We start from the raw sequence: 24,511 nt of genomic DNA, 5'->3' as shown, positions 1-24,511 counted from the left end.
GATCCTCTCATATTGTTAGGATTGGTTTACATTAGAGTTTGTTTAAAACTCAGTGCGTCTCATACAGTACCTTCTGTATCTGTATCAGACGGGCCCAATGACACAACCCGCGTTAAATCAAAAAGTTGAGGGATTTCTTCCTTGCTTGTTTGCTAACTGGAGCACTGTTGCACTTGTGGCTGGAACCCTAACCCTACAGTTCTGTAGGTTGGCACTGTACTGACTTCACTGAGAATCAGCTCATATCCATCCTTTACATCACCCACCTGACATTGACTTTTATCCCCCCTGATAAATTGCTGAAGATTACCTCCGCTCTGGTTTATTTGTATTTTCAACATTCTTCCAAGTTTATTGTTTTTTTTTTATTATTATTATTTATTATTAGGTGAACCAAAGTAGCTTTGGAAAATCTACTATACATTTACAAAAGTTTACTGCAGTGTGGTCTTCATCGATATAATCCTGGTAAGTTATGCTATCACAATAGAATTTTATCAGCCCTTGTTAAAAGAATTTTTTTTATTCTGATGAATTAACACATAGCATCTGATTATAAATTGTACTCCATATAATACCCTTGAAAAACAGTTGTTGTGACATGTTGCTAAGAAGTATTATGATCATTAGTGGGCAAAATTGCAATCGGCCATTTGGTTTCCTCATTGTTCCTTGGCTGATGATGAATGAAAAAAGAAACTGGTCGGTGCTGTACTGGCCTTATTTTATAATTAAACTCATCTTTTTTGCCATCAGGTGGAAATTGTGTGTGATTATTTACGAGAAAACCTGCTGGCTTTGATTCTGATCTCCCCCATGGAGTACCGGTGAGGGATGAGCTGGGCCCTCTCACCTCAGAGAAATACCAGTTTCCATACTGCACTATTATTCTTTGATGATATTTGCTCCATAAAAAATGATGCCATACAGTTCAACTACTGACTAGCAATGATTTCCTCTGCTCCCCAGTCTTCTTCTAAATTCTACTAACTAACATATGCTGACCAAAGTGCAGGTTTTTTTGTACTTACTCAGTTATGTTCTACTGAGTTTTTTCCTTCCCATATAGTTGCTGGTGCGTGCACACCATCATGACCTTTTGGTCTTTTAGGGGTCGTCACATATTATGAAGTTGCTTTGACTAAAATGTTAGCATACATTTGCCTATATCCACATCAATCAGTTGGGGCACCAAGTTCAAAATGAACTCTGCTTTTAGTTCTGGTTTGTTTTCCACAGAAAACATTTTCTCTCTGCTGTGAGGAATGGTGGTGACGAGAGTACTTGTGCTGTAAAACCACACCTAAAAGCTAAATATATACATGTCATCAGTTGTTGTTGATATGAAAATATTGATTAGAGCTTATAAAAAGCAGCTAAATGTCAGTAATTGGTCAGCCGGGGGGGGACATTTTGAGGAAAAATTGGTAGATTCATCTCGACAGGCCAACCTGGTTCATTCAGATGTTCACAGATGTGAACTCATCAAACTGGACAACATGTCGAAGTCACTTATACATGCTCACAGTTTTGATATCAACATTTGGTCTCTCAGTTGCTGCCTCCATTTCTGAGAGATTGCCCTTTGAAAACAAAACACATCATCGGGTAGTGCAGTCTTACATCGACTGAAGCAGCCTGTAGGGAAGGAACCCTGAAGGACATCAAGTGGACAGGAAAATAAATTACTCAACAGCACGACAAAGGCTCTGCTTGTTTACTAGCAACAAAAAGGCAATTTTAGACCTACCCTGCCCCACACTTCCCCGAAACCTCCAGTGTGTTTGCTGTTAGTTTGAATGACAGGATCCCCCCGATGCCCATGAGACAGCCAGACCACCTCCACCTGTCCAACAGTCTTCAGACCCCAGAGACCTTCACCAGCCTCCCAGCTGCCCTCCTCACAAAGGAAAAAAAGCACAAAAAACTTTCTGTCAGGAAACAATTCAGATATCCCCAAAAGTCTTTCAGCCTGAGGATGGCTATGGCTGACTATTTCTCAGTTTTCTATCTTTACTCCTAAAGAATGTTTTCCTTGTTTCTTCTGGGAGTTTTCCTGGAGCAAGCACTCATGATTTTTAAGGGACCTACATCTTGGACTATGGTGATTAGGACCTACTGATTTACATCGCATTATTTCCTAATTAAGTGAGTTAGCTAGCTTATTGACCTGACAGAATCAGGAATGCCAGGGCTATACATGCATGGATAGCTATTCCTGAGCCATGTATTGGATTTTTGGGAGAAGCTTGGCTCAGGAGGTAGAGCAGGTTGTCCACTAATCAGAAGGTTGGTGGTTTGATCCCCAGATCCCCTGGCTGCACGCCAAAGTATCCTTGGGAAAGACGCTGAACCCCAAATTGCTCCTGATGAGCAGGTTGGGGTCTTGCATATGTGACTCTTTGCTGCTAATAATGACACTTTTTTTGTTCTGTGCTGAATGACAATAAAGAGATCTTGAATCTTGAACACACTCGACGTTGATTTCTATAGCTGGGCTAGCTCAAGCTGGGCTCAGTTGTAGAAGTTATACCTATCTGCCAGCACCTTCCCATGTGATCATCTATTGCTAAACTTCCATAAAGAATAGTCATGCAACAAAATAAAGCACATTGTCTCACTAACAATTCCAGTTACATTTTCTAGGTCAGTAACTGAAGCATTGGTGCGTTTTCCATCATAGTTTTCTCGTTTACCTCCTTCTACCATTCCACGGACAAGCTCCAGAGTGTTGACCTCCCTATTGAGCAGATAATTGGCTGTCAGCTGCCCTCCATAAAATAGCTGCATGACACTGAGGGTGAAGAAAAAAGGACGGGGTGATGTACAGCCAAGTCTACACTCCGTGGCAGCCATTCATTTCCCAAACTTTTCTCTTACAGATGACGCCAGAGCATTTTGATAAAGCACACTTGTCACCTCAACAGCTTCTTCCCAGAGTTGTCACCACACTCCTGAGACCCTTCCACAGCCCGCAATCTCCATCTCAAGAGACACAGCCTGTAACCCTGCCTGTGTGGCTGTTTATTTATTACTCAGCAGTTTGAAACACCACTTCTCCTGGTCTCAGCACATTTATAATACTGAAAATGAAGAAAAATGAGGAGAGGCATTAGTATTAGGATGAGACTTCTTCAGGAAAGCCATTTTCTAATATAAACCTACAATTTTAAAGTCAATCTTAAAGGATTATTTATCCATTTTGTGAAATATTAATTTTCTGGCAGAGAGTTTGATGAGAAACATGACACTACCCTAATATCAGGCTGTTACATATGAAGCTACAGCCAGCAGCTGGTCGCCCTAGATAAACACAACAATTGGAAGAACGTAAAAAATAAAAAAACAACAGCTAAAGACATCCAAGTAACACATTATATCTTGCTTGTTTAGAAGTTTAGATATAGTATTTCATCCTTTGCGTCACACTTGACATATTGGACACTTTCCTGGTTATATGCCAATAGTTTCTCTGAAAATTGGTTAGTTGTTGTTGTTTCTAAATTCAGACCTTCGCAAGGATGAAACAAATCAGATATAATGTGTTAATTATTGATTATTTTCAGTGGTGCTGGTAGGCGTGTTTTGTTCAAAGTGACAGAGTCCGGATAGCTGTCATTCCTACTTCTAGACAGATATGAGAGTGAATCAGTCTTCTCACTTAAGGGATCTGATTTGATTTAAGAATGCCTCACTGCTCGAGGGAACAGTGATGTAAATCTAAAAAATGGAAAGGGAATAAGGATGTGCAACTAGACACTGACCACTACCTATCCAGTCACACTGCATGCCGTACTGCCTAAAGATACATGATTAATTCATGCTGAATGTGTATTTATGTGGTGTACATATAGTCTACTGACTAGTCTATAAGTACCGTACAGTGTGGGAGGTTGCCTTATGTGACAACATGTCAGTGTGTCTCTGTACATACCTAGCTAGACAAATCCCAGCACTTGCAGTCATAAATATACAGAATATGTTACTTCTCATTCTGTTGTCTTACCACATGGAGCTTCTCAGTTGATAGTGGTATGGGAATTTTAAAGCTGAATTAACGTTCCTGATGGCTTCCGAGATCGCATTTCGGCCAATGCTTTACACCTCTTTTGCTTTCTACACAGATTGTGTATCTGCATGCAACCAAACCCCTTTTAACTATGATTGCTCAATACTATTCTGACTGCAAATGGAAACCAGAATGCTTCCAATACGGCACAAAACAGCAGATATCTGTTTATAGAGATTATGGTTGTTGAGTTTAAAAAGTTGTGTTTTTAGTCTGTGATGGAAGAGAAGCAGTGGATATGCAAGTCATGTTTAATACGTAGTCATACAGTCAAATTCTTGCATAAATAAATAAATAAATACATACATAAATAAAAACATTACATACACCCCGAAAAATCTAAGGAAATGTTTCTAAATGATTGTGGTATGGTTAACATAAATGAGAAGAAAATCTCAAATTGTGCCCCAGTACAAGTCCTTTATCCTCTGAAGTCCACATTCCTAAAGTGAATGCATCAGATGTATTTGGCTCATAATGCGGCGAAGAAGTGCAACATTCAATGTCCAAATTTCGAGGAAACAAGCAGTGAGTCCTTTGCAACCCTCCGTATCTCAGTCCCCGTTGTATGATGGCCATTAACAATGTTAGGTAATCCTGATCAATTTGTACACTTATAAATTGAACCTACTGCTTAAATACAAAACATTGTTGCTATGACTTCATTCATGCATTCATTTTTGTTCAGAGAATCATGGCCTGCACAGTAGCACCATTTTGCTCCAACATCAAATCCAAACAGATTATAATCATAAACAAGTCTCTCTCTACCACTGCTAGCCAAAATTATTGGCTTTCTTTGATATGCAAACAGGATTTTTTGAAAGCATGGATGCTCACATCAGGGGTCTGTTAGACCCACAGAGTTGCCGTTAGTAAAAAAAAATTACTTTGTAAAATGCTGGTTATGAAAGGATCAGTAATGAAAAGAAAGCTTTTAGAATGATGATAAGACTCATTGTTTATATTTTGTACAAAGAAGCACCCAAACAAATTTGTAATTTTTGGTGTTTGTCAGGTTAGACAATTTGTTTCAAATGGATTGCCTGCCAAAAGATTATTCCCTTTAATTAAATATGCTGTAATGCAGAGATACAATAGCGACCACTAAATGCTTCATAAAATAAACGCTAGCTGTGAAGTAGAGTTCATGCCTTTGATGATTATTTCATGAGTCAAATCAGGATAACGTGTTTCTGCTCGTTCAGTGATTCCAAGCCTCTCGAAGCCCTGAGGAGGCTTCTGCTAGTGGAAGAGGCAAAGCTGGAGAGCTCTTGTTCTCCTTTTACTCCTTATTCTGATGCAAATGATTCTTCTCCAGCTGACATGTATCAATGGCTCTGTCTCCTGCAGCATGATGGAGACAAGCTGTCAGGTCGCTGCCCGGCGCAGCCACAGAGTGATATATTCATTTAATTTGAGAGTGATGACATGCTGTACAAAGACAGACAAACTGGCCAGCCATAGCCATGCTGACTTTACTTCTCTCTCTCTCTCACTCACGCACACACACACACACACACACACACACACACACACACACACACACACACACACACACACACACACACACACACACACACACGCACACACACACACGCACGCACGCACACGCACGTAAGTAAGCCATCAGCCACTGCTCGATGTGTACAAATGCTGTTGTGGAAAAACATTTCCCTGTGATGCTTGTTAATTTACTGTGTGATAATTGTTTTTGTATTAACGTGGCATGCTGTGCGGGGGGCTGATGTGCCGTCATTAGCTCTGTGGAAAGGTTTGAACTCAGTTAGCTGAACCCTACAAGACTCCACTTGCACAATGTAGTGTTTTCACCTCACACCTCACTGCACATCCTTTCACTTGCAGTGCTTCACTTTTCACTGTTGGCTTTGTATATATTGTTAAAAGTTTAACATTCATTTTTGTAGATGCACTTTTTCACATATTTAATCCTTTAGATGGATTGATATTCATTAGCGACGTTACCTAGCCACACAAATTAAAGTGACTGACTTATTTATTCAGGGAGGGGTCACTGAGGGCAATGCTCTCTTTTTCAGGAACCCCCTGTCACATTAACACAGCTACACATTGCCCAGTACATCTACAGTCTGATCTTAGCAGCTCCACTGAAGTGGTTGGGGTTAAGGGCCTTGCTCAATAGCACCTCAGTGGTGGTTATAAGGGTGGGGCAAGCACTGCTTTCACTTTCTCTGCCCAGATTTATCCTACCTGTCTAGGGAACCCTGCGACCCTCCGATCACATGCTTGCTTCTCTAACCTTTAGGCCACCATCTCATTTTCAAGTTTATCTTTGTTCAGAAAACAATATGTCTCATGTCAAAGAAGATGATGTTAGTTTTAATCACATGTGATGTTTTCATGTGTGATATTTCAGGTAAGGTAGGTAAGTAAGGTATGTGAAAGTGAGCTCGTATCACGTGAAATTTTCACGTGGTAAATCAACATGCAGAGTTGATTGCAGGGGAGACTTAAAAATATATATGTAGATATGGTATCTATTGCTTAAAGTAAAAATACCAATGAGAGCATTTGTCCACATGGTACAGTAACTGCAGCATTGTTAAAAGAAGTCTGACAGGGCAGGAAACACAAGATCAGAAAAGATTTAAACAAACCTCCAGGTCAGAGAAACATCAATTATATGGAAGAGAAAACAAACAATAATATTTGGCATACTATGCTTACCCTTATTGTTGCACAGTGAAGGCAGACTTAGTTTTACATGCAAATTTAGGGCTGTAGATAATCTGGTGAAACTGTTGTTGTCGTGTTTACAACCTGTCTAAATGTTTACTTGTGCTCTTTGCCCATTGCAGCCACATTCACAGAACTTGCTAGTTATTATTACTTTAGTGATACAATGTTATATATCTGAAGAATCTTGTCTCTTGTATCTTATTCAGAGACTATACCGTCTTGCTTACATCATTACATCACGTCTTTGAGCTGCAGGTGAAGCTTGTGAATTCTAATGTGTACCTGTTCAGTGTGAATATTATGTCGTGATATTTTATCCCATAATGTGTTTGCCATTTTGTTTGTGTTGAGTTCATCTCTATTTTATTCATTTTCTAAACAGGAAGATGGATAAATCTCATGCCGCACAGCCTCGATTGATATTCTCTGGTGTGGGTCCACTCTCCCTTCCCATAAATATGCATGAGAGCTGTTGAGCTTTGGTATTGAATGGGCTTGATCCCTGTGTGAATGTGTGAGTCTCTGTGTTTTTGTGCCTGAATATATTGGGATGGGATAGGTTTTGGCTCGGTTGGGGTTTATTGGAGAGCTGTCTCACATACAGTAAATGTTGTGTGTGTGGATGTGTGTGTGCTGAGAGGCCAGGGGTTCCAGTGTCGGGTCACTTGCAGCCGCAGGGAAGCTGAAATGTCATGACTGGTTGCCTGCGGCTCTCGGGCCGACGCTGTCTGTGGCTGGCTGGCTCTTAATTTAGCGTGGCTGATGAGGGTGGAGAGCAGTGCACACATGATGCTGGGACGAGCTGCAGGTCGAACACCTGCAGTCACACCACAAGATGAGAATACTGAGGGAAACTGAGACAGATTCATCTTTATCTCTTCTGTACGTCTAGACAAACTTTTTTTTTTACACAGAGCCTACAACTCGGTATTCTTTTTAAAGGATCAAGTCACTGTCTTTCATGTGTACAAACATTATTATTAACTGTCAGCTGGGTAATGGAATTGCATAGTGTGTATTCAGGGGTCAGTATGATAGTTGCTTTTTAATAAAAAATGGATCAGGAAAGCATTGCAGTCTGCAAACATGAGTATGGTTTCTCTAAAACCACAGGGAAAGAGAGATTGTCTGTGAGACAGAATGACCTTTAATTTTCATAGTTTAATCACTCACTTTTTTGTGTAACTATTTTTGCTCTGCTAGCAGTTAAATCCCAGGAGGAAGTTGGGTGAGTCTGTCCGAAACTGTGGCCCAGATTTACATGAAGTTTAGCATCAATATTCATGATTCCCCAGCGATAACGCTTGCAACGTTTTGTCCAAACATACAAAAATTTGCCCTTAAACAACAGAGTGGTCGATAACAAGCTGGGGCTGACAATAAATAGCTATAGATTTTGAAAAATATGTTAATCTGAATGACTTTCGTGACCTCTTAATCTCTTCTTTAGCACATGGCTTTGCATGGCTTGGTCTTAAGCATATGAACAAAATGATAAAAACTCTTGGTATCAATTACAAAGGTGCAGGAGACACGTATAATTTTTTAAGCCCTGGTACAGTAAGTTCAAATGTACCAACACTTTGATATTGTGGGACAACAAACGTTTTAGCCCATAGTAGGGGCTATTGGGGCTTTAGACATTTGCTTGTGTCATAAATTAATCGTTTACTAATGGCCTTAAAATAGCTACCCCAAAAGAATTTACATAATTAAGTCTTTAGGAGAGTATAAGTGTTTTATTTAAGGGGACAACGATCTTACTTGTCACCTTTGTATGGCTTGTTTTGTCTTTTTCATTGATAATCTGGTCTATAAAATGCCATGAAATACTTTCAGGTGCCCAGAGTCCTAAATTAAATATTCAGATTGCCTGTTTTGTCCAAAACTCAAAGATACCCACTGAGCAAAAACATCCAAAATGTCAATTAAATGTCTTTGACAACTTTGAACGTTTGAGCATGAACGTTTTTGTGACGTCTTTTTTAGACGTCTTTTCAACATTAACTATTGACCCCATCCTTACACGGTTCAGAATCAACGTTTTTGACCCCTGGAACATTGGCCTGCCTAAAAAAAGGTTGGATTACCAAAACATGGTATTTGATAAAGCTTATAAATAGCTCACCTGGTAAGATGCATACCTCATGCAGGCTGTTCAGGTTGAGGCTCTGGGTTTGAATTCGTCCTGTAGCTTTTCCTGCATGGAGCAAAATTTGGCCGTCATAAAAACTTTAATTTTAAACCACAAGAAGTTCCTAGACATCTGTAACTGAAGTTGAAAAGATGTCTAAAATTACATGGTAAGGACTTTAATTTAACCCCATAAGGATGTCACTTGGACATCAGTAGTGAACGCAAAAACGTTCATTGTGGCTCTCTTGTGAAAGTCTTTTCAACATTTTCATAGACAAAAATAAAATAAATATAAAATGATTGTCCATGTCTTTTCTGTTGATAGACTGATCTTTTAAAAGATAAAATTGTTTCTGCACTAGTTCAAAAAGGCCCCTTTGGGCGCCCACTAGCTCTCTCTACCTGTCCTCGCTGCAGCGGCCCAGGGTTCAAGTCTGACCTGTGGCCCTTTGCTGCATGTCACCCCCCTCTCTGTCATCTCCGAGCTATCCTATCAATAAAGCCATAAAAAGTCCAAAAAAATACTTTAAACAAAAAAAGGCCCCTTCAAATACTTTCTCACTCATTCTGGTCTAAAAAATATTACAATTATATTCCTAAAATACAAATATTTGTTTTTTTATTTCTAAAAAAAAGTTTAAAGAATACAGTACTTCAATAACTTGCTTGGTATCTTGTATCCATAACGCTCTACCCTGACTATTTTCTGTGTATTCAGATATTTCTTCGCTCTGAACAGAGACACTGTGCGTCTTTGACCTCTGACCTCTTCTCTTCCACTGCAGTTACTTTGAGCTGGAGAGCAGCGGCGTGAGAGAGGAGATCCGCTACCACTACCGCTTCAAAGGCAAGCCTCGCTCGGAGTCCTTCCCCTACCGACTCGCTGACGGCCTCTGGCACAAGATCGCTCTCACGATCAGCGCCTCCCACCTCCTGCTGCACGTAGACTGTAACAGGTAAAACACTGACACATGAAACACCTTGATATTTCTGTCACAGGTGGTTGTGCCGATTTATTTACGGTGCTCCTTTGAAGTGGCATATTTAATGAGCTGTCAGTGTTTATCAAGGTAAATATTTGTTTGTTACTGTGTCAGTGTGGATGACAGGCTGTTAACAGCGCTGACAATGAAACCAGCAAGGACAAATTAACACACATGCACACCACATTGTACGTGAAAGCTTGTATCTTCATATAGTGCGGAGGATGTGTGTTCAACTCACACTGTTCCATAATAAAGTGAAAGGTAACAATGATATAATCGCCTCATCGATTGGGCAGTGAAGGGCCTTTTCTAAAGGAGCACTCAGTCAGAGCTGATCTATAAACATGCACTTCAGCTGTGACAATCCTTCTCAGCCCTCACACTCCCTCCTGAGAAGCAGGATAGCATCACTTGTCCTTTTCTTAATGCCGCCTCTAGACAGACCCACTGTGAACAAGCAGTGTAAATTTGAGTGGAGGTAATGCTCTGTCACCTCTCATGGATGAAAAGCTGTATGATGCACGGGAGGATTGCGTTGGAGTATTGATTCTTCCCAAATGCCTTTTTATTCCCATCAGGCTGGTGGTTTGTCGATTAATTATCGCTGTGGCGGTTGTCTGTCAGATGAGACGCTAGTGAAGATAAAAGTGAGCATCAGAGTACTATTAGGGAGAAAAGATCAAAACGTAATTGGACAAAATGGGAATCAGAATTTTTGCTTACTAACAGTTCTATGAGGAGACCCAAGTTAATTAAGAGATAGTGTGAATGAATGCGTTGATTTTGGTGCCGTTTATCATCAGTTGGTGGCTTTGAGTGGTATAAAACTGAAGGTTGATGCAAAGCTGACTCTGTTGTTCCTGCCTTGAAACATGTTTTCTTTTTAATGACATTTTCGTCTGATATCTTGTTGCTTGCACAACAGAATGAATCACAATGCTTGTTCACAATAACTTCCAGGAAAAAACTACACCACGCACAAGCTTACATGTAATTTAAAAACATTTTCACTTGCGTTAGTTTGGAGACCTTATTTACCTGTTGGGCCAAAGACAAAAACTAGCAGTTTGAGATGTCGTTGTTGGGTTGTTACCAAAGAAGCTAGCAACACTGTAAATGAAATAAGCACAGCAGACATGTCAGTCACTTCAGACCACCATGTGTAACTATAGACCTTTAAATTCTACAGGTACAGCTGAAAATGACAACAGTTCACATAACTCTGCAATGCAAATCAGCCGCTAGTTGTCTTCCCTGTTGTGACTGTTGTTGATAGAACAATGTCCCCGTGATTTGGTCTGTACAGCTCTGTCATGCTACCTCCCAAACTGGTCTCAATTGCAGGACATCAGATGTTTTTTTTTATGCCTCGGTGTCTCAAACAGATGCATGAAGTACATTTAAGCATCTGCATGAGACACACAGGACTCCAACGTAAACACATTTGCAGCAGAGCGAGAATATCAGTTCATCTGTTCCAAGCAATGTAGTATATATTCAGCCAGGAGGTTGTGGTTTCAAACCTCAACAACACTCCTCCAAACCTAACCAAACTGTTTCATATTAACCATGTAATAGAAAGGTTTCCTGCCATGACGGCTTTCCGTGTCGCAAAAACTTCACAACCTTGGATGACAAGGTGATGTACCTCCAGACACAGTCTTTTGTCATTATGTTGTTTCAAATCATGTTTGACTTTTGAGTCTTTGTGTCTAAATTGTTTTTTTTTTTTTTTCACTTTTTTCAAGTTGTTGTCCGTACCACACATAACAAAGATATTATTGGACTGCTATATCAGCCGATCCATCACCAGCCCTTATTCAAGAAGGTTGTACTGTGGTTCAGTAATGAGTGCATGGCATACACTTCACTCCAGAAGTTGAGATGCAGTTTTCAACCAACAGTAGTACTTTAGAGGAGTATAGCGTGCTGAAATTGACTTAACTAGGTTGTTTACAAATGCAGACTGCTATCGTTAACTGCTAACTAAAAATGTGCCACCATGGGGCTTTTCTTGGAAGATCAAAGTGAGCCAACTGAGACTGTGAATGTCACGATGGTAACCAAGCCCCACCCATCATAGATAATACTGTGTCGGACAAAAAGGTCAACCAGTTGGCAAATCAGTTTTCAGACTGACTATGATACCTGTCAACTGAATATAAACAACAGAGCACTTTAGCCTGATGTACGGCTGTAACAAGGAGCTCCCCTCCCCCGCTGCCAGCCACTCTGACTGTCAGCATCAGCACAAAATCCATGTTGAAACTCTGCTACTGTTGTGTCAAACTGTTCTGTGTGTTTGGTCAAACACTGTTTGGCTCAAAACATAAAGATCATGTTTAATGCAGAGTTGCAACTGATTGGTTAATAAATAATGAGTAGTTCATCTGTAAACATTATCTGGATGGTCATTATAAAGTTGCAGCTGATGTTTGGAAACCTCAATGATTGCTTAATAAATGGTTTGTAAAGCATTTTATTGTTTGTTAACAGTGAAATAACTATTAACTAAAGTTTAATTATATAAATGAACTGTTTATTAATTATGGCCATCATAAAGCATTACCACTGCTTATCTACAGAGTTTACTGGGTTTGGCACTGCCCACATATCATTTGACTTTTCACCACAAGGACAGTGACTTCTACATCAAATCCTTTGAAATCGCCAGTGACTGGTGTTTGTAGTAAGCTTGTGCACAAAGGATACAAAAAGTCTGTTAAATGTCTTGTTTGGATTCCCTTAAGGGCTGGAATGAAAACCCATTAAAACAATCTATATCTACTTTCATCTGATACTGACTTCCAGTATAGTATGTGCGTGTTTTTCATCCTTAATTCTCGGCTGATAAAGCCTGTAATTCGATGCTTTTGTACAGCTGATAAACACTGCAGAGAGCAGAGTATGTCCAGGATTACCAAGCAGACTTCCCCAGAGGGCACTAATGAGGATAGTTTATGTGAGCACTGGAGTTAGATTAGTTACAAAGAAAGGCAGTTGCAGGATTCTTTTTTTGTTTTGCATACTGATTATGCACAAACTTTCACCGCAAGTGTGTTTTTCTTAACCACAACCTCAGTTTTTGATGTGTTTTTTTTTTACACTAGGTGTTCTCTCTCACTACTTTGACAGCAAGTGCATTTGGCTCTGATGATGACTTTGCACAAGGAAACTAAACATCAAAAGAAAAAAAAGATTGATAAAGTGACACCCCTGCACATGGGATCATCTCACTCCTCATTAGTGTTGGGAACGATTTCTCCATTCAAAGCAAATTGGCAGAGCCATTAGCCTCGAAATTTAGAGCAATTTGATTTATGCACTAAACAGCACTTTATTGATTTCAAGGCTCATTAAATGGTTTTAAGTATCTGTAAATGTGCGAGGGTGCAGTTTATCACCACATTTGTAGGTGGACTCTTTCCGTCGAGTTTCTCTGGCCTTGATCAGCTTCTGCTTTATTGATGACTCCGTCACACATTAACTGTGACTAATACATTGATGTGATTAAACTGACAAATGTGACTACACAATGAAACATCAATGCTATGCAAGGCAAATTTATTTGTTTGCATATATCATACACAAAGGCAATTGATAGCACCACTCATAGAAAATAAAGATAACTGATGACCTAATTTCCCTTCAGTGATTAATAAAGTTATCTATCTAAAGAGAAAAATGTCAATTATAGAAAACTTTTTAAAGGGAATTTAAAAAGTTAAGAACGGAGACATACAAAAAAAAGTGCCTTGCACAAGTTGTCACCCGTAGTGCTTTGAAGTTGCAAAATACTTCCATAATATTGAGAGATTAGCAGATTAGCAGCATCCAATCAACTGGAAATAAATACTGTCGTTCCTTGGTGACAGAGCAAGCAAAGATGGCTGTCTACATAATTATGATAGTTGATGTATTGTTTTGTATAATGTGACCCAGTGGCAGCTATGTTAAATACTAGAAGTGGACCAAGAACTAACCCTTGGAGAACCCCACACACCATGTTGGTCTGCTCATGCGCATAATTGCCAACATAATTGTTCCAGTCCAGAAGATATGACTTTACCACTGTTCCTGAGAGCCCACCTCAGTTTTCCAGCCTGTCCAGTAGTATTTTATGGTCAACAATGTCAAAAGCAGCACCTCAGGCTCATGGTCAAACTCTGCTAAGTGAAAAAGTTTAGTTCAGTCAGGACCACTTTTGTCAAAATAATCTTTATTTACTTGCACAGTTTTATTTGGCGGTATGATACTGTTCTGGGGCCCCCTGCTCTTCCACGCGCTTGCGTGGAAAGCCTGAGGCAGGAAGAGCACCTTCCTGCCCTTCACGAGCCATCATGAACGGCATAAGCAGGGAGCGCAGCAGCAAAAGAAAACCCAGACAGAGCAGAGCAACCAACATGAATACAGGAGGAGCTGGGGTGGAGGTGGGTTGCGAAAGTGCCAGCAGCAGAGGAAGCAGGAAGGAGGGTTGGGCGAGAGCAGATTAAATACCCCGCTCTTAATGCAATTTCCCAATAGGGAGCGGGCACGCAGAGTCAGCTGAGCCATCAGCTGATCTGCGCCGGCGATGACAGCTATGCAGTTAGAGCTTGACGTCGTGGCCTGCCAGAACTAACGCTACGCTCAATTAAACTAAAGTTGTTGGGACCTCTTTATTTACCTATTTAACTGAAAGTAATGCATGTTCAACATGTTTGGAAAATGGAGAATAACAGAGGAAACTGCTGATTTAGGGACAGCTGATGTGTCTTGAATTATAGGCTCACATACACCGATTTCATTTGCAGCTACAGTCTGATAGAACAAAATATTCTTTACAGTTGGTGTTTGCTGTTAATTTCTCAGAAGGACAAGGCTTCTTTCCAAAGAAACCATTTTTTTAATCAACTGAAAAAACTTTACCTACACATGGCTCAGGTGGTATTTTATTATATCTTTCCGTATGTTATAGAATGCCCTGAAAAGCTCTTTGTAATGTCTCTGAGAGGCGCTATGCAAAGACGTTTTCTCACTTACTCACAATCCTGTCCCATGGCCACACTTGTCTATTCTTCTGAGGTTACTGAAGAGCATTCTTGGAAATTAATACAACACTTACCAATGTTGCATTTCATTCAGCTGCTTTTGCTCCTATGAATAGCTTCTAGATAATCATCGAGACCCTGTAATAAATTCAAATGCTGTTCAGAACCGTTCAGAAATGTCTTTGACCCATGTTGCTCTTCATGGTCATCATTATTAAATGAATAGAATGTTTCCATTTATTCCCCATCTACATTTTACACATTGCACTCGTCAGGGGAAAAATAGAATAGCTAATCAGTGCTCTATTGCCCTCCATTATTAAAGTCTAAGGCATCTTTCCAAATATTTTTCTTTTTCTCCCTACTGTGGGAATGATTACCATGTGTATTTTTCATCAATTGTATGCAGACAGAAGACAAAAAATATGACTACTTCGACAGTATTTTTAAAACAACTAATTCATTAACATATAAATTGGAATAATCATAATTATTATTTGGAATAAGAAAAAATGCTGATTTCACAGAAATGGAGCATTTCGTGTTGAACAAGAAGCAGCAATATTATCCTCTATTTGACTGACTTGACCGGTTCTGATATCCCTGCCCTCGATGTCTCTGTCTCTGTCTTTGACTCTGTTTGTTACACAAAGCAAATCCTCTGGCTTTCTGCAGGGCAACAGCTTCAATTTGTACCTGTCATTTTGTTTGACCGCACCAGACGAGTTACTGTGTCAAGTGAAGGACTCTTACCTTGGGTTAGGATTTGGACTTAATCTGAAGGTGGATCAGTGATTTGAGAGTACATGGAAATTTTTCCCGTGTCTGTTTTCTCATCTGTCCTTGGCTGAGATCGATTGGCAGAAAACATCAGAAGTAAAGACATGTGGGCAAGCGCAGAGAGGCAGCCTTGCCTTTGGCTGGGATAAAGCCTGTCAATAAACATAGAGGACTAAATACTTTATTTGCTCATGAACTGGTGATGGGGCTGGATTTAAATCAAAGGAATTTTCATCTGCAGTCTTATTGGTTTAGACCGTTATTCCTCAGTTATTACCTTGCTGCTGACCTCCTCCCTGCAGACATTGTGAAGATAGATTCTCTGCTAAACATCTTCCTTAAAGTCACGCAACACAAACCTCCACCCTGTCCTTTTAACAACTACATAACTCCTCTGGTACTTCTATTCCACCATGTACATGATTTCCCACTTTGTGAGTGCTGTCTGAGTTGCTGTCCCAAAATTTAAAGTGGAACTTGGGGAGATATGTAGCCTAAACTCTCTAACTCTAAAGGAAACCTGCTAGCTGTGTTTGATGTTACAGATATTTTAACTTACGGCCACAAATCTAGCTGAAATAATTATGTTAACAATGAGTACAAAATAAAATCTATCATCAATCATGGAATGTTTAACTCTCTCTTTGCCAACCCATTGCGGATAAGTTGAGCCAATGATGACTTGGAGGGCCACAAAACAGCCCCACTGTTTTACCATGGAACATTTATGAGGTCGTCCATCTATGGATGACAGGAAGCTCCTCCAGAATTGCTTCTTCCTCTGTTTTCTGCTCTGATCACCACCTTAGTGATCTGAAAGTAAATGTCATATTAATGGAACAAGATTGCCCCGACAGGAGCCAGTGTTAGGGGTTACTTGACCCCCTTGACACGACTAATCGTTTCCTAACTTGACAGAGAGTTGCCTGGTCTCCTGGACTGCCGTGGAACTCGTTCTCATCTTATCAATATTCAGTCTGTCGGCAATTATGTTTCTTCTGTGCATTGATTAATGTGGGTTGCCTCAAAGCTCATCAGCGCAGCTCAGCTCGGCTTATTCACAGACATAACATCTCTATTCGCTGCCACCGTAATAAATGATCCTGATTCGTTAGTTGTACTAAATAAATGACTGTCTCCAGATATATTATATTATAAGTCTGAACTCCCTGTTATTGTTCCTTAACATGATTTTGTAGTCCCTTGATGTCTTAACTCCATTAGTAAGCGCTGGGCGGAAGGTGGAGAAACACCTTTGGGCCACCAGTGAAGGAGGATGTTTTATATATGAACATGCAAACTCCACACAGAATAGGCTTCAAATGTAGTAGATCTGTCTTGCTGTGAGAAATGACACAGCTTTCATGATAGATCTCTCCCTCATTGTTAATTCTTTGGCTCCCTCCCTCTCCTCAAAGGTCAGCATTGTCAAGACCGTTTGCTATTTGTCAACAGCATAAATATGGGTGTCAGTCTTCATCAAAGCTAAACTTGCTCAGCACAATATTCTCCACAAGTAAATGCTGTTATAAATGCTGTGTGACTGGGCCCAAAGTTTTTTTCCAGTCTTCTACAAATAAAGTCTGACTAACGGTCAAAGTCACTGACGTCAACACCAAAAACTGCTGTTCTGTCTGCCTGCTACTCCGTGGAAATAAACTTTGTGGCTCATCTGAGCAGGTGAAAAATGAATTTTCTGTTTTGCTTCAGCAGCATTTTAGCAGCGTTTCAGTGAACGACTCAGACGTTTAGAAATAATGATATGTATTGAAATACAAAATGTTATTGCATCCAGATGTGCGGAGTGATAAGAAGAAAAAGTCAATGACTTTTCCAGTCCTCTTCTTTCCTCCACCTTTCATGTTCAAATGCATTTCATTGGCATACACTTAGTTTCTGTAGGTCGTTTCTCTCTCACACACACATTTGTGTGATATTACCTGCAGCGGTGCCACTGTGAAGCCTAGACAAGGTCAAATGCTTACATAACTGTTGTATGTAATTGCAAATCTCCAAATTTTCCTAATTGAATTAGTGGCAGACACCCAGTACATACTCCCTCGTCACACACTCAGAGTCAGCTCTTTGTTTTGGAGCTGAATAGCTAATCGCAGTAATGGCATTGGCTCCGCCTGTCACTGACAGCCATGCGGTTGTCCCCTGCTCACGGAAGGTCATTTCATGTGCAGACTGGCTGGTGTGTTTCCCAGAGGGCCTTTGCTGCTTTCGGCACTGTTCACTTCCTGCTTCCAGTCAAGCCAGGGCTCTGCTGCACGTGTGATCTTCAGCTGTGGTATGAAAGCCAATCTTTAGCTGAAAGTAACTGGTTTCTCTTCATTGGCTCCATCCTTCAGGCTGCAGAAGTAGGCTCAAAACAACAGCAAGGCCCTCTCAAGATCTGCTCACCCCATTTTCCCTTTTTCTGTTCTCTGCCTGCGAGCTCTCCCTCTCCATCAGTGGACAGGAATTTGTATTACACCAAGACTAAAAATCTAAAGTCCTGATAGCAACCACAGTACGAAAATACACGACAGTATGAGCAATATGCTCAGAATTTTTCTTCACTCAGCTGTAGCTCTAAAGATACGTTTTTCCTGAGAGTGGTGCTAGAGGAAGGGTCACAGGGTCATCAAAATAGAATCTTCCACCACCTCAGGCACTTTCAATGTGCTCCGCAAACTTTGTTGTGTGCTAATTAAATACTGACTCTGGTGTATAAAGCTGACATTTTGACCTGACAGAGGAAAGCTCACAAATCAATGGAAAGGAAACATCCTTTTGGGGAGTATGTGAATCTGTAAAAATACTTAAAATCTGTAGTTTCGATACCATGTTACGTTATGAATTGTTGGGAATTATGAGCTGACAGTGGCTAACTGTAGCTTCTGTGTAGCTTTTGTTCTGGACAAAAATGATCTCCATTTATTATGGTTATGACCTTGGTGCATTTGGCCTGATTAGTTCACAGCTGCATTCTTTGAGACAGCAACAGAGACGAACACGCAGCAAAATAACATAATTACTGACACACAAAGGGGAAACAGGGGTTATTATTTAAAATAGCCAGACTCTCTCTTCTTCTGTGTGCCTCTGTGCCTCATTTTGTTGTCTGTCTCCGGTGACATTTAGATAAAAGTACAATTAATGTATTTATTAGTAGAAAGAGGACAAGAAGAAATATTAGAACACAGATCTTAGAACACAGTGATGATGATGAAGAAAGGGACAGCTCAGTTCAGTTCTGCTAATTTGGCTTGGTCTTTTCAGCCAACACTGCAGAGATTCATTTCAACATGCGTTCTCATGTGTATGTGAGAGAGAAAGATCTTATATTTTTCTGTGGTTTGTTTCCTTTACTGTATTTTGTCGCAATATCTTATGCCTCTTCTTGTTTTTGCTAATTCTGAATTGTTTTGCTTACATCGGTGACATTTTACAATCTGTTTTGTAGATGGCATTTCTTAAGATCATGTCGAGAGAGAGAGTTTGAAATGTAGAGAGGAAATATTTCTACCCAGCATCTCAGAGAAATCAACAAAATGCTATGAAAAATGAACCATTTCAAAACTTGTACATTGCACATAGCGCATATAGGTTTAACAGGAAACAGGAAAGTTGACCTAGGTTCATCTGTCTGTACCGAGCATGCTCAACTTTTATTAGAGCACAGAGTGAGAATGGGCAGGACTTAGAAAGGGTTAATTGCGAGGATTAGGAAAACACAACAAATCCACAGGGACCAGAGTTGAACCAGGAACTGGGTCCGTAGATTTACTGCAGAATTTTTGCAATAATTTTTCAACTGTAATAAGTTTGGCTTACCTGGGTCTATGTTAAAAACTATGAAAATATGACCAAAATTCTAATTAACCTTTAATTATCCTTTAATATTTCATATTTTTCCAGTTAGAGTCAGAGAGACAGAGGCCTTTGTTTTTTGCTCCTGTCTGGTGTTTCTGAAGCTACAGCTCCTCTTTGCAATGTTAATATTAGGGTTACATTATTTTGTGTGTTTCCTATTGTTTTCTCTCTGCTGGAGTGTTTTGTTTGAGAGAACGTGGGCGTCACAACAACAGGCTTTGTAGACTCATCAGTGACAAGCCTTACTTAAGGATAAACCGAATAACTGAATAACAATCGCACCTCATTTACAATTTTTTGCAGTTTAGTGTCAAGTGAGAGGCTCAGGGAGGATTTGTGTCAGTCATGCCTCACTTTACACAGGTGGTTGGACTTCTTCTTAGATTTTTTTTTCAAGGTCAAGGATTTTGAGACACAGATGTATTGATATGGTGCGATTCACTGTGGTGAGGTGTCTGAATCACTGCATTAATGGTGGAAAGTCTTCATTTAACCTGTCGCCTGAAGTGAAGCCGCTGTCTTATAAAGCGTGAGAGGGAAATATAAATATCCCGAGAGGAATCTTACACATTTTAAATACCTGCTGAGCATATTTCTGCTTGGATTTTCCCCTGAATAACTACAGGGCTTGTGATAATGGTTAGTACCACACTATGCTGACAACGATGTGAGTGAGCTAGCCGGCACGCTTTCAGATGTAGCAAGGTTGTTTTTTAGCTATGGGGATGGCATGTCTTGTCTGTCGGTCAGTCAGCAGGTTGATCAGTGATATTTGTCCAGATTGAACTGTTCGATGGGTTGCCATAAAAGTTAGTTCAGACTTTCATGGTTCAAAGAGAATGTACCTTACTGACTTAGGTGATCGTCAGACTTTTCAGCGAGTGCCAAAATGGGTTCGCATTTATGATTTTGAGTGAAATGTCTCCACAAGTATAAAAGGAATTGACATGAAACTTAGCCAGGACATAATTTCGGATGCATTATTACAACATAAAAAGTAGAAAGTAGCACATGTGACTACTTGGGGTCTTTGTCATAACTGAATAACAAGTTACCTCAGTTGTTCAAGGGCACATCTCATACAGTCCATTCTTGTGTAATTGCTGACAGCATACAATATACTTTACTTGCAGATGGACTGTGGAATTAATTGGCCTTAAACTTGGTGCAGACATTATTGCACCTCTCAAGATGAGTTCTGACAACTTTGATGATGCCTTCACTGTCTGTATATCATCAGGCTGAAATTTGTGTCTGCCCAGTTCTCACAACCAAAATACCTGAAAACTAGTTACATTCCAGCTTCAGCTGTGCTTTGTGTTCAGTGCAAACTAGCATATGTTAGCATGCTTACACACTATACCACTGTGGTGAAAATGGTGAACATTATTCTTGCAAACATCAACATGTTAGCATTGTCATTTTAAGTGTATTAGCATATTGACATTAACATTTAGCTCAAAGGCCATTTGGGACACAAACTGAGGTCTCCGATGTAAAAGTTGGATCTGCTACATTTGCAGCCAACTACCCCCTGACGTCTTGGCTCTTACGTTTGGCTTCACTACTTACAGGACACTTAGTCTAATTTCTTAATTTTTATATCGTTTATTGACGGTTTTTTATGGACCCTGGGTGATGAATTCTATTGATCTTTACTGTGGCGCTGCAATTTGCAAAGTACATTTATTTTCAATTACATCTAAAGTTTTATTTCTCCCCTTATACTTTAAATGATCCCGTGGCCTTCTGAAGCTACCTTCAGGACAAACTTTAAATGTTTAGTTCCACTAAAGAAAGTAAGGCTCTGACAATAGTAAAATAATTTTAACACTTTTATATTGGATAGTGAGGTGGACTCCTATTTCCATGGATCTACTGAATGAGCATTATCCGAAGAAAAACAGCAAATGAAACCTGCCCCCTTTGGGCCAAACAGCAACATGACACGGAATTTTATCGACATCTGAAATTAGCACTAGTAAACAGTGCCAGTTTGTGTCATCCCCCCAAGGTTTCCTCTAAGCTGTGTGTTTGGAACTAACAGCACTAGTTCAGAATGTCATCAACCAATCAGATTGCTTGTTTGAAATTACCTGTCGTATGACTGATGGAGGCCAGTGGATACTTGGTTCAGCCACAGTTAGAGGAGCAGATGCTTCAGCAGCTTGAGGACATGGTAATGAAGAGGAGTCTACGTGGCCTGAATTAACCGGATGCTTTGCTTACAATGTAGTCTGATCTTCATTATTCATCTCATTTGGCCCATAAATCATCCAGGGACATCAGTGTTTAAGATGTAGTTATGGCCGCAATGAGCTGCTTTTGCGGCTGGAAGAGGGACTGTTATTGGTTTCATTAGCCATAAATTGCCAAGGGTCAGTGTTATTATTATTTTTCGAAGATAAACTCACTGCTGCTCATTGTCACTCTGAACACATTTTCACAAATCATACTGCAGCTGTCTGTGTTTCAGATATTGTGTGAAGATGCGCTTCTCTTTTAAATGTTTTAGCACTCCCTGTTGCATCTTTCATCCTCTTTCCCTCTTTCTCTTGCTGTCTCATGGTGGTTGTGTTGAATGATGTCCTAATTAAGTCTTCAAACAAACAGCTGACTATCAGTTTTGATTGCTGTTTAAGCACAGAGTCTGATAAAATATTGTGAAATGTTGTTTTCTGAAAAGAAAGTGAAGACAATGTTCCATAATAAGTGAACAGTGATTAAGACAGACTTGTTACCTGTTAAGCACATGAGCAGGACAGATTAAACTTGTATTTGAGCACTGCAGAAATGATTAGATGATTTATCAACAGAAATGATTTACAACAATTGTTTTGATAGCAGTTACTTTCTTTATTAGGCTATATTGGTTTTGGTTGGTCATTTCAAGTCATTTATCAAGCAAAATACCCAAAATGTTTTTTTTCAGGGCTGAGCTGAATGCTTCAAAGCTTCTCCCGTTGCCATGGTAATTGACATTGAAATCTGTATTCAAATGCTCCTGTTTTAGTTCTTATTTTAAGAGCAAGGAGATGTTGCGTCGGCTCAACAAAAAAAGAAGACACAAATAGATGGTGAGAAATGGAGCTCCAATGGTGTTTAATTACTTAAACCTGGGATATAAGAACCAGACATGTGCATGTGATACACATGCACAGAGCAGAACACACAAGCAGAAAAACGTCCTTGAAAGGGAGCATTTCTGTTCTGTGTGCACAAATGCGATCATCTGAGCACTGGGCTGTGACAAGAGCGAGGTTTGAGAAAAGTAAAGCATCCCCCCCAAAGTAATCATTTGTTGCACCATGTGAGCAAAGAAAGCAGTGTGTTGATAATTGGGGTTGAGACTGGGTAAAGGAAAACAAAGATCTGGTTAAGGGCACATGAGGGGTACAGTTTCATTTATGATTAAATACTGTCAACCATGATCAATTTCAGACTCCCTGTTTCTGCTGTCTGCTCCATCCAGTCCATTCATTGTAAGGCATCGTTTGCATTTCTTTTTTCTGTCCATGCTGCACCCCATGCACCCCATGAGTAGACTGATGGCTCAGTGAGCCTTACAGTCGTCTGAAATCCATTAGATCCGTTCCTACTCATCTGAAGCTTCTGTATTATAAAGACCAACATTATGTATGCTGCGTGATGCCTCGTAGAGCTGATGATGGCAGACCTGTTTCACGTTCATTTGGTTTCACAATCACGTGTACAGTTCGACTCAGGTAATGAAATATTGTCTTTTTCATTACTCACTTGGCTAATGAAGGAGGGGAGACATCGAGAGCTCTCCACCTTAAAGATCTCATAATGATACGACTCGCACTGCTTTTGTGTCCAGCAGCCAGAAAATGACATTCTGCTTTGCTCATTAAAGAAGCCAGTGAGCTGGAAGGTATGTTCTCTTTTTCTTTCCTACCTGCTAAGCAGCTCAACAGCCTGGGCAACACTGTCATTAGGACAGGAACACGGTTGTTAGACTGGAATGGAACATCAGAATAATGATAGTGTTAATAACATTGCTAAACGTCACTGATAATACTGTTCCTTTCTGTCTATTGTTCTTAGTTGTTTTTAAATCTTTGTCATTCTTCGTGTCTTTTTCCACATGAGGAGTTCAGTTTTTGCCACTCCGTAATCTGTCTTTAATATATGTGTTTAAAGATGTAGTGATATGCATGGTCAGATGTAAGTCATAGTTGAGCCATGCATGAATAACTAGAAATGTTACTCCATAATGAGCAATTCAGGTGTAACGCTTTAATTTCCTGTGAAGGGCAGTGCCAGCGCTGCTCAGCAGAGCAGCACGCATTCATTACTTCATTACCTGATCATTGACGCCCCAGCTAAGAGGAGGGTGCTGTGCAAAGAATGATAACGAGCTGAAATCAGGTTAATAATGCCACATGATGCCGCCTGTAACCTTGATACCTTGATAGCCCTTGTCCTTGAAAAGCATTGGGCTTGAGATACAGTCTGTATCTCTCTGACCGGAGAGTCGTTTTGTTTGACTGGGTGGCTGTATTGTCACAGCTGGACAGGACACAGAGCGCATCGAAAGCACAGAGGAAATTGTATGTGGCCCTTGGGTCTCTAATCAATGAGGCAACTCCAGCAGAATAACCCACATTCAGATCAATGGATGGCTGCAGCAGCTCATACAGGCCCCTCAGTAATTACTCCTCCTGCCCTAGCCATCCTAATGAAGGAAATTCTTAAATGTCAATGAGTGGTGGTGGAAAGTTGTTTTTTTTTAAATTGATTTTCTGTAATGGGATCCTCATGTGAGTTAGGCTGCACAAACCTCTACCATCTGACTGGGATTTTTAATCAGTGTTGCGAGCGTGCCGTTCCACTGATGCAACAGTTAACCCCAATCATTTTCCATCAGCGTGCACTTGTTACCTGAAATTGATTTAAGGCGTGAA

General features: G+C 40.1%; 1 protein-coding gene across 1 annotated transcript in view; it reads left to right on the top strand.

Annotated features, from left to right (window-relative positions):
• LOC140994255 (protein kinase C-binding protein NELL1-like) overlaps positions 1 to 24,511 on the top strand; it is a 255,459-nt gene that overhangs the window by 37,364 nt on the left and 193,584 nt on the right. The window contains exon 4 of the mRNA XM_073463824.1: positions 9,712 to 9,882. Coding sequence (XP_073319925.1) covers positions 9,712 to 9,882 — 171 coding nt within the window. The remainder of the gene's footprint in view (positions 1 to 9,711; positions 9,883 to 24,511) is intronic.

Source organism: Pagrus major, chromosome 4 (genome assembly GCF_040436345.1).
Source record: "Pagrus major chromosome 4, Pma_NU_1.0".
Taxonomy (NCBI): domain Eukaryota; kingdom Metazoa; phylum Chordata; class Actinopteri; order Spariformes; family Sparidae; genus Pagrus; species Pagrus major.
This window is presented reverse-complemented; position numbering and strand designations above follow the sequence as displayed.